Raw genomic sequence first — 11,543 nt, 5'->3', positions numbered from 1 at the left:
CACCCCCCCTACCCCTCCTCCCCTCTATTCACGTGTCCCCTCTCTTTGTTCCCAGCTGTATGTCCTTCTCCATCTACACGCCCTGGGGCGAGCACTGTGAGCATCTGAGCATGAAACTCGGCGCTTTCTTTGGGATTCTCTTTGGGGCCCTGGGCGCCCTCTTGCTGCTCGGGGCCATGGTATTTGTGGTCCATCGCTTCTGGTACACCAAGACCCGATTCTCCTACCCCCTGGACTCCGAAAGCTGAAGCCTCCACCCAAGGCGGGAGCTGTGGCCTAAGATACCTCAAGACCCACCCCAGACACACCCACTTCCGTCCAGGCACCTTTGGGGAGATTAGGAAAAGGAAGATGACTGACTGTGACTTGGGATTCTTCCAGGAGAATGACTAACAGGAATGAATAATGATAAAGATAAGAGCACAACTTATCAGTTTACATAGAGGTGGACTGGAAGAGACCATAAAGATCTACTACATAAAGGGATGGATTCTCACACAGACACACCCACAAGGAGGACACCCGCATGTACACACACACACACACACACACACACACACACACACCAGATTTAATAATGGGGTGATGGTTCTAACTTAAAAACCAAAATGCATTTGTATGTAAAACTCTCCAGTTTACTTCTCATTAAAGTCTATTTAGATAAAATCTCTCTGACTTTTTGTGTTTGCAGAGCCATGGGTTCCATTTGTTATTTTTCTCTGTTGGCTAAAGGGCTAGGCACGGGGTGGAGGAGCAGAGGTGCGTTAGCCACAGCCCTGTTTCAGCCCTCAGTACTCCATGTAGGGAAGCTCAGTTGCTCCAGCTCAGACATGGATCCTTGCTTCTGCCTCCACATCACTTTCTTCCCCTCACCCCAACATAAGCCAAGGCCTGGCCCTCTTAGGAGAAGGGTACCGATACCTCCCACACGTTCTCTGTCCTTTCCTGGGCCCCAGGCGGTGTCTTCTGAGCTTCTCCAGCCTACCGTCCTTCAGCCCCACTCTTTCTACTTGTTCCCAGCAACCAGATCAGTTTCCACCTTATCCTTCTCTCTTAGCAGGCAGAACTTTGCACCTCTCTCCTGTAACAGCTCCCGCAACTGGTCCACAACTCCTGTGTCCTGGGCACCTCAATTCCAGCTCTATGCGGAAACTGGGTAACGGCTTCTTGGTCCTAAATGCCAAATCCCTAAAAAGATAATCTGATTGGTCCAGTTGTCCATTTCTGATTCAATCAAGTGTGGCCACAGGGTAGGAAAGGAGGTCACATGATATAAACCTGGGGCTCAGGCTCACTCTTGTAAGTGCGTGAGTCCTGGTGTTGGAGGAAGTTCCCATGGAAACATGAACTTTCATCTGAGCAGAGATTCCTAACTGTCTGCTTTACATAGAGAAACATCTCCCAGCAGGTGAAGCCCCTCTCATATGTACACTCAGATACCCCAAAATACCCCCAAATGTAATCATGTATCCATATAAAGCCATATTCATTTCATTCCAGTGTTCATTTATCAAGAATTAAGCACAGCCCTAACCAGTTTTGCTCAGTGGATAGAGCATTGGCCTGCAGACAGAAGAGTCCTGGGTTTGATTCCAGTTAAGGGCACGTACCTTGGTTGCAGGCTCCTCCCCAGCCAAGGCCCTGGACCAGGCTCATGCAGGAGGCAACCAATCAATGTGTTTCTCTCACATCAATATTTCTCTCTGTCTTTCCCTCTCTCTTCCACTCTCTAAAAATCAATGAAAAAATATCCTCAGGTGAGGATTAAAAAATTAAGCACATAGTCCAAATGGGTTCCCTGGTGAATTCTACCAAACATTTCAGGAATCAATTCTAAGAATTCTCTATAATCTCTTTCAGAAGATTGAAGCAGAGGGAATATTTCCTAACTCATTTTATAAAGCCAACTTTACCCTAATACCAAACAAGAACAAGATACCTTAAGAAAAGGAAACTATTCACCAATAGCTCTCATGAAGACAGGTGCAAAAAATCCTCAACAAAATATTGGCAAAAAAATCCAACAATGAATAGAAAGAATTATACATCACAACCAAGTAGTGTTTATCCCAGGTATGCAAGCCTGGTTCAACATGTAAAATCAGCTAATGTAATCTATCACATCAACAGTCTAAAGAAGAAAAATCATATGATCATTTCAATAGATGCAAAAAAAAAGCATTTAACAGCCCTAGCCGGTTTGGTTCAGTGGATAGAGCATCGGCCTGTAGACCAAAGGCTTCTGGGTTCGATTCTGGTCAAGGGCACATACCTTGGTTGCAGGTTCCTCCCCGGCCAAGGCCCTGGTCAGGGCTCATCCGGGAGGCAACCAATCGATGTGTTCCTCTCACATCAATGTTTCTCTCTGTCTTTTCCTCTCTCTTCCACTCTCCCTAAATATCAATGGAAAAATATCCTCAGATGAGGATTAACAAAAGAAAAAACAAACATAAAAAGAATTTAACAAAATCAAACACCCATTTATGATCAAAACTCTCAGCAAACTAGGAATCAAAAGGATCTTCCTCAGGTTGATAAAAAAAAAATCTGTGTGGTGTTAGATGGGCACTAGACTTATGGGGTGATCACTTTGTAAGTCATATAAATGTCTAATTATTATGTTATACACCTGAAGCTAATATATTGTATGTCAAATGTAATTGAACAGTTTTTAAGTGTTTTATCTACAAAAACCTACAGCTATTATCATATTGAGTGGTGAGAAACTTAAAGCTTTTCAGCTAAGATCAGGAACAAAGCAAGGATGTCCCCACTCACCACTGCTTTCCAAAATCATGCTGGGAGTCCTGGCTAATTCAAATACAAAAACAAAAACAAAAAGGAAAGAAAAGATACATATTGGCAGATTGGGAAGGGAGAAATAAAACTGTCATTTTTCACAGATGACATGATCACTAATTTTATTTTTTAAATAATAGCCCTGGCCAGTATTTCCAAGTGGCTAGAGCATTGGCCTATGCATCGAAGGGGTCCTGGGTTTGATTCAGTCAAGGGCACCTAACTGGGTTGGAGGTTCAATCCCCACCCCCACACACTTCTGTGTGATTCATTGTTATTAAAAGGCTTGGTCCCTGGGTGCTGGAGCCTGTGTTGAGTAAGACAACTTTGTGAGACATGAGTCCAAGTGGACTGACTTCACAGGAGCTCTCATGCTTATGCCCTGGGCACTGCTGGGAGCAGGATGGGAGGGGAAGGTGCTTTTACCCCATTTGTCGTCTACATTTACAAGGAAGAAGGAGGTAGTAATGGGAAGACCAGTGCCATGTGGCAGCCACAAAACTGGGATGGCCCTAACTGATGTCCTCTGATGGCCCCCTTGAGGCAAGCCAGCCCCAGAAGCTGTACGGAGCAGCTATAGGGTTAAGCCTCGGATTGACCTGTTGGCAAAGCCACAAATAAGTTCCAGTGTCATACATAGATAGGTGGAAGTACAGACAAGGGGGGAGGAAGAGGAGGAGGAGAAGGAAGAGAGGTAGGGGTGAGTTCCACAACAAAGTCAAATAGGACAGGACAGGCTACTTCAAAGACACATCTGTAGCCAGTGCTATGATGTTAGGATGGCTACCAGGTCACTAGGCAATGAGATCATTGTGTATATGCGTCCATCATTGTGAATCATCCTTAGGTGGTGCAGGACTGTAGTTTTTAAGTAGTATTGAAACCCAGGGTCCTTATGACTTTGATGAAATTTAACTTTAAATCCTAGCTCTAGAAATCATATCTCTCACAATATATCTACACCCCAAAGACCTAGCCTTTCTCCACAAGCAGCAACCCCCAGGCAGCAGAAGCCAGTTGCCTGGACCTGACTAATGATTACAAGGCCCGACCTCTGGCAGGCTACAGATAACATCTTGATCTAAGTTATGTTTCTGTTCCTGAGCCCTAAGAAGGAACTACCTCCTGGCTATTTTCCCTTGAGAACAGACAGAGGGACACCAGAACAGACTTCAGAGCTGTCCTCAAGACTTGAAGAAATAATTTATTACCCTCACCTCTGACCAATCAGCTCACAGCATGACCTGAGGCCCCCTAACACACGGCGTCTTGAGATTTTGCCCGATATATTCTGTAACCTACTTAACATCAGATTTTGAGCATAGCTTCCAGTTCCTCTGGAGGGCACCATCCTATATAATAAAGAGGTAATATGCAAATTGACCGTCATGTCCTCGCATATGATGGCCGCCCCCATGTGGTCAAAGATAGCTGCCCCCATTTGGTCACAAGATGGCCACCACAAGATGGCTTGCAGGGGAGGGCAGTTGGGGGTCCCAGATTGGAGAGGGTGCAGGCTGGGCTGAGGGGGACTCACAACCCTGTGCATAAATTTCGTGCACCAAGCCTCTAGTTAATCAATATCTTTATGCACTGAGATTCTAGTGTTCGGCTTGGCTAGCACTGGGTGGACAGTCTTTCCATGACAAAAGTAATACCTCACATTTAGCTTTATGGCTAATTTTAATTAGCCCAAGAGCGCTACCCTCACCCTCTGCCGGGGCAGAAACACCTACCCAGAGCCCTGCCAGGAGAGAAGCCCACAGGACCCTCCTGCCCTCTTACCTGCAGAGCTCCCAGGGGCCCCAGCCTCCCAGCAGCAGAAGAAAAGGGGCAGAGCCAGGGCCCAGAGAGAGCCCATCCTAGCTGGGACTCCGGCCACTGCTGCTCAGCAGATCTTCCCACTGCCTCTCACAGCCACCCGTTCCTGCTTCCTCTACCCAGAGAGGAGGGGCCGGCCACCTGCCTAGGTGTGACCTGGTAGTTTCCAGACTGAGGCCAGCTGATCACCCATGCACAGACTGAGCACTGGCAGCAAGATAACCCGCCTGTCCCCTTGCCCAGTGACCTCTCCTCTCTGCAGTTTCATTTGAAAACATGGAATCATTTTCACAGTGATACTGACCCTTGGGTCCTGCAGCCCAGGAGGTCATGGAAGATGGTGCTTCACACACCTTTCCCTGTCTCCTGCCCTTCACCCCTCCCCACCTCCTTATGCCTTGGGCTTGGGTTTTTACTCAGACAGACTTGGATCTCATTCCTAATCCTAGACTTCATTAGTAAACTAGTAATCTAGGGTAAATTAGAGAAACTTTCTGAACCTCAACTTTCTGGCTATTAAATGGGCATATTGCTACCTCGCTGGACTGTTTTGTGAGAATTACATAAGAGAGTAAACTCTTGCACAGTGCCTGCTGCCACACACTTGGTGCTCACCAAAATCAAGTCTCTCGGGTGCTCAATAAATGAGCGAGAGCCCTGATGTCTGCCCTGACCCTCAAGCAGTAGAGAGAAGGGACAGCCCTGAGGTCTGCAGGAGACAGCTCTCCAGTGTGGGGCAGGCAGGACTCTGATTCTAACATTCCACTGTCACATCCTGTGACTCCGCATCCCAGCCAGAGCCAGGCCCATGCCCTGCTGCCAGCCTGGAGGTTCAGGGTGGAGAAGGCACTAGCTGGGAGAAGGGAAAGTGTACGTGTGCTAGTCGCAGTCACAGGGTCTGTGAGGAGGGAAGTGTGAGGGTGATGACTTAGGGAAACTTAGGGGATTTGGCCACAAAGAAGGGAATGAAGCTGCTGGGCATATACCCAAGTGCCTGGAGAAGAACCCTAACCCCACATGGGGCCAATGAGCTGGTCGAACAAGGTACCTTGGGAATTTCAGGACAAGAGTTTTATGATGAAAGCAGCTGTAGAAAGGAGGAAAGAGGCTGCATCAGCATCAAGAAATCACAAGCTCTCAGGACTAAAAGGAACTTTAAAGTGGAATCTAAAGGTCTGGGTTCTATTTTCTGCTTCTTCCTTAATGGTGGCCCAGGAGCCATGTGATCTTGGACAAGTCATTTGTCTTCTCTGGGCTTTGGTCAACAAGAGCTCCGCAATCTTCTTGGCCATGCAGTCTGAGGTTGTGCACTGGGTCTGTGACTGTCTTCCAGTACCTAACCCTGCCCTGGATAAAGGGCTCTGCTGCTGGAGAAAGTCATTCCAGGGCCTGTGGTGAAGGGATACTGTATGAGAATAAGCTGAGGGGCTCCATCTGGGGTACAACCCAGCACTTGGGGTCAAGGATCTCAGACTCCAGGTCCAACTACACCATTAATCTATAGACTACTCCTGACAGGCTGAGCCCTCCCATTCAACCCCAGTGCTTGGCCTTATGAAATGGGAGGGTGGATTGCCCTTCAGGGGTTTCAGGTGAGGAGAAGGGGCCCAGGGCCACAGCAGTGACTGAATTCTGCTGGACCCTGTCCAATAGTGTGTGATGTAGGGTGAGGCTTCCTCCTAGCGAAGACAGGAGAAATCCATCAAGAATGCAACTCCTTTCTGCCACCTCCCTTCCCTGCTGGGCTGCCTCTGTCCCACCCCAGCCAGGAAAGGGACTTCCTCATTCCAGCAGCCAGTGGCTTAATCTACAGAGGAATTCCAGGTGCCCTTTCACCACCACCACACATCCCCACTCTCCAATTCTTCTTCTTTTTTTCATCATATCAATGATCCACAAACCAGCTCAGCCATGGCAATTAAGGAGGTGAGGAATCCTCCAGGAGGGAAGCTGGCTGAATGCTTCCCTGGGTTTGCTGAATTTGTCTAGTCCATCTTCCTCTGTTTCTGGGGGAATTTCCAAGCCTGGCCACATGACTATTAGTTTCAGGGCCATAATAATCAGACAGTACCTGGACCATTTCAGCCATAATCAGACAGTACCTGGACCCCCATTTCAGCCAAACTCAGCTCTCACCCAGAATCAACATAGGCTATTTCATTAACTTAATAAACATATTTGGAGCACTTACTGAATGCCACACATTGTTCTAGGCACTTGGAATGTTGCAGAAGACTGAAGAAACCCAAGCGATGCTTAGAGAAATGGAGTTACACAGCTTTATTATGCCGACGATCTCAGCAGAGTCATCTCCAAAATCTGAGCAAGCCAATATGGTGGAAGCTTTCCCTTTATACCCTTTTGGTGTCTTTGTCACCCAAATATGGGTTACACTTTCAGACCTTTCGCGGGCTTTGCAAAAGCCCCAGGTGTTGGGGGTCTTGAGACCATACCTAAGGGCCTGGCCTGGCGCCAGCACTGATAACCCCCCCTCCGGAGGCTGTGTCATGGTTTATGGCCTCTGTAAAATGTGAGCATTTAGGTAACAGGTCTTGCAAGACCTTTTTGTGGAGAAAGGGGCAATGACTTAATTATAGTTTATCATTAGATTGCTGGCACAGATTCAGATTGCTAGCCCCCCAAATATCAGGGTTACATTGGAATTAGCCTTTTAGCCTTCTCAGGAATATATCGCTTAGTAAGACAGATCCCCGCCATGTGGAACTAACTTCCTAGTGAGGAAATGGCAAATAATAAACACAATAAAGAAGTGAATTATATAGGGACAAATACTATTTAAAAAAAGAAAAAAAATTAGGTCCAGTGGTTGGAGACCTGCAAAGCAACTGAGAACAGATTAACAGGAACAAAGACAGTTTATTTACATGTACACCAGGAAGTTGCTCAGTAGTGAGTAACTCACTAAATAAAGGTGTATTTGCCAAATTCAACAAGGGGATGGGAGTGAGGGAGGGGCTCTGGGGCTTCCACAGGGAAGTTTGGGAGGTTCTGTGGGCTGTCTGTCTCCATGAAAGGTGGATTCGATAGAAAATCCCTCTTAAGGGAAATAATGGCAACTGAATTTTTGGAAAGTCCTGCTTTAGTCAGATAAAGGAAGTTGAGATAACATTGCTTTCTGTATCTTCTTTATTCCACTTTAAAGTAATCTTTATACCACCTCTGGGAGTCTGAGTAGGTCTCCACAGGCTCAAAACATTGAGTGTGCATAGACTGCATAGGTGAGGTACAGGAGAAATGGTGAGAATCATCTAAGAGTGCAAGGCCCTGAGAGTGGGGCCCCCAGCCCCTGTTTCTTTGGGTAGTAGCATAGGAAATTCCAGCAAGCCCTCTGTTCATTTGTCCATTCATTTCTTTTATTCACGTGTAACCTACATACAGTAAACTATATCAACCTTAAGTGGTATATAGCCTGATGAATTTTTATTTATGTATACACCCAGGATGTATCTACCACTCAAATCACAATAATAAGACATTTTTAGTGCCTCAACAGGCTTCCCTGTGTTCCTTCCAGTCAATATCTCCCCCCACAACCCCCCAAAACACCATTCTTACCTATATCACCGTAGATTAGCTTACCTATTTTTGAACTTCATATAAAGAGAATTATGCATTTATACTCTTTTGTGTCTGGCTTCTTTCTCTTAACAGTATTTCTGCAAGACTCACCCATGTTGTGTGTAACAGCACTTCATTCTTTTGTTGTTGTTGTGGAAGATTCCATTCAATAAATATGCCTCAATTTATTTATGCATTTTTCTTCAGATGGATATTTGGATTGTTTCCAGTTTTTCATTATTCTAAATAAAGCTGCTATGAACATTCTTGTACACATCTTGACCATATATATCCAGGAGTAGAATTGCTGGGCCTGTGGGTGGACACGTGTTCTCTTTAATATACAGCATCAAACAGTTTTCCAAACTGATTGTGCCCGCTTATACCACACCAGCAAAGTATGAGAGTTCCAGATGCTCCACAGTCTCAACAATTGGCACCATTGGTCCTTTTCACCGTAGACATTCTTGGGGATGTGTGTTTCTCACTGGATTTAACTTGCATTGCAGGGAGCCCTCTGTTTTCCCAGGTGGTACGCTGCTGCCAGGGAAATGCCTTTCACAGGGGAGGTATTTTGAGGACACAGGAGGGAGAAGGATGGGCCGGGTAGAAATAAAATTCGCATGCAGGTGTGCACACACATGCACACTCCACTACAGAGGAAGCTATGCGGGGACTGGAATATATAAGAACTGGGGGAGAAACAGGGACCCAGGCTGGGGTAGACAGATGACGCAGGGACAGCAGAAGGAAGAGGAGATATGATATCTGAGCATTGGAAGGAGAATGAGCATTAAGTCAAGAGAGAACAAGGAGCCCACAAATCAGCATTTTGAGGCTCTCTATGAGGCCCATAGGATGATGCATCCCAAGCAGAGAGGCCACGTCTCATTGAGTCTCACCTGAAAAAACTCTTCCCAGCAAGGAAGGGAGAACTCAGGCTCTGGCAATATGAGTGGGGCTCACCCAATGAGAGCCCAGGGCTGTCTCTCTCCCAGGCTCCTCGTTCCTTGGGCAGGAGGGAAACCTGTGGCTGGTAGAGTTGAAGGGAAGAAACATATATTCTGGAAGCCCATGGTGGGATACCTTTTGTGCCCCATCTCAAGTCCTCTCTGCCCCCATTCCTACTCCAGCCACTGTGCATAGGCCACTTTCCCAGGAGCAACCAGGCGGTGTCCTGCCATGTGCCATTTGCTCTCTGCCCCGGGGATGCTTCTGGGAGCTATCCAGAAACACTGGGCTGGGAGAGTTAGTCACCTATAGAGCAACCCATAAACCATGGGGATGGGAGCTGACCATTCTCAGACATTTCATAAGGCTTCTCAGAAGGTCCCACAGGATCAAGCCACCAGTCAGCCATAACAGGGGCCAAGTGGATAAGGCATCTTGGTATTTTGAGTCCCTTGTTCCGTGTCCGACTGTCCCTTTCTCTCACCCCTGCTCATTGGACTGTGTTCCTAAGTAAATTATTCTGGTTTGGCTTTCAGGGAAACTGTGCTAAAACAGATTGGCAAAGATGTAGAGAGAGGCTTGGGTGGGGGTAATGGGTCACTCCATTCAGTTGGAATATAGGAGTGGGGAAGGAACCACCAGCAGGAGATAAGGCCACAGTGTGCCTTGGGGGCATGTGGTGGAGGACATTTCCTGCCATGAATGGGAGGTTAGCCTTTATTCTAGAGACCATAAGAAGCCAGTGATGGTTTTTGAGTAGGGAACTGGCAACACTAGAGCTATTCAGGTGTTCTGATTCTTCCTGATTCAGTTTTAGAAGATTGTATTTTTCTAGGAATTTGTCCATTTAACACAGGTTCTACAATTTTTTGGCATATAGTTATTCATAGTGTTTTCTAACATTCCTTTATATTTCTGTGATGTCAGTTCTTACTTCTGCTCTTTCATTTCTGATTTTATCTATTTGGGTCCTCTGTTTTTCTTGATGAATCTAGTTAAAGGTTCATCAATCTTGGCACATGCACAAGAAATGAAACTAGACCACAAACTTACATCATACATGTGAATACACTCAAAATGGATAAAAGACTTACATGTAAGTCACAAAACCATAAAAATCCTAGAAGAAAACATAGGCAGTAAAATCTCAGACATCTCTGGTAGCAATATTTTTGACAATTTATCTCCTATGGCAATGGAAATGAAGGAAAAAGTAAACAAATGGGACTACATTAAACTAAAATGTTTTTGCACAGCAAAAGAAACCATCATTAAAATGAAAAGGGAACCCATTGTATGGGATAAGATATTCGCCAATGTTGCATCTGATAAAGAGTTAACATCAGGAAGACAAACAATCCAAATAAAAAACTGACAAAGGACCTGAACAGACACTTCTCCAGAGAGGAAATACAGATGGCTAACAGACATACAAAAAGATGCTCAACATCACTAATCATCAGAGAGATGGAAATTAAAACCACAATAAGATATCACCTCACACCTGCTAGAATGGCTATCATAAAAAAAATGAACAAACAAGTGCTGGTGAGAATTGGAGAAAAGGGAACCCTTGTGTATTGTTAATAGGAATGCAACCTGGTGCAGCCACTGTGGAAAACTGTCATGGAGTTTCCTAAAAAATGTAAACTAGAACTGCCTTTTGACCCAGCAATCCCACTTCTGGGAATATATGCTAAGAAGCCCAAAACACCAATTCAAAAGAATATATCCACCCCTATGTTATTGCAGCATTATTTACAACTAGAGGCCAGGTGCACAAAATCTGTGCACGGGTAAGGTCCCTAGGACTGGCAGGCAATCAGGGCTGATCTGTGGGCAACCGGCGGGTGGGGCAATCAGGATGCCCCCCCTCTGGCACCCGCCTCGGCTGGCCTGTTGCCTGCGGGCTGGGGGCAGCTCCTGTGTTGAGTGTCTGCCCCCTGGTGGTCAGTGCATATTGTATCTACCGGTTGTTCCACCATTCAGTCAATTTGCATATTAGGCTTTTATTGTATAGGACTAGAGGCCCAGTGCACAAAAATTTGTGCACTCGGGGGGCGGGGGGAGGGGGGTCCCCCAGCCCGGCCTGTGCCCTCTCGCAGTCTGGGACCCCTCGGGAGATAACGACCTGCTGGCTTAGGCCTGCTCCCGGGTGGCAGAGGGCAGGCCCAATCCCTAAGTGCAGCCCCTGGTCAGGCTCAGAGCAGGGCCGATTGGGGAGTTGGGGCGCCGCCCCGTCATGCACAGAGCAGGGCGGATCGGGAGGTTGCAATGCCACCCTCAGTCACGCTCAGGGTAGGGCCGATTGGGGGGTTGGGGCACCGCCCCCTGTCACACACAGAGCAGGGCCAATGGGGAGGTTATGGCTCTACCCTGTCACACACAGAGCA

The 11,543-nt window shown here is 46.7% G+C and overlaps 1 protein-coding gene across 2 annotated transcripts in view; it reads left to right on the top strand.

The window, feature by feature from the left end:
• The window catches only part of MUC4 (mucin 4, cell surface associated), a 27,906-nt gene extending 27,358 nt beyond the window's left edge, over positions 1–548 (top strand). For both annotated transcript variants that reach the window (XM_014545285.1, XM_005873153.2), the window contains one exon: positions 56–548. In XM_014545285.1, the coding sequence (XP_014400771.1) occupies positions 56–248 (193 nt within the window). In that variant the 3' untranslated portion in view covers positions 249–548. The remainder of the gene's footprint in view (positions 1–55) is intronic.
• Positions 549–11,543: the final 10,995 nt, after the last annotated feature.

This window comes from Myotis brandtii, unplaced genomic scaffold (genome assembly GCF_000412655.1).
Source record: "Myotis brandtii unplaced genomic scaffold, ASM41265v1 scaffold4, whole genome shotgun sequence".
In the NCBI taxonomy this organism is placed as follows: Eukaryota; Metazoa; Chordata; class Mammalia; order Chiroptera; family Vespertilionidae; genus Myotis; species Myotis brandtii.
This window is presented reverse-complemented; position numbering and strand designations above follow the sequence as displayed.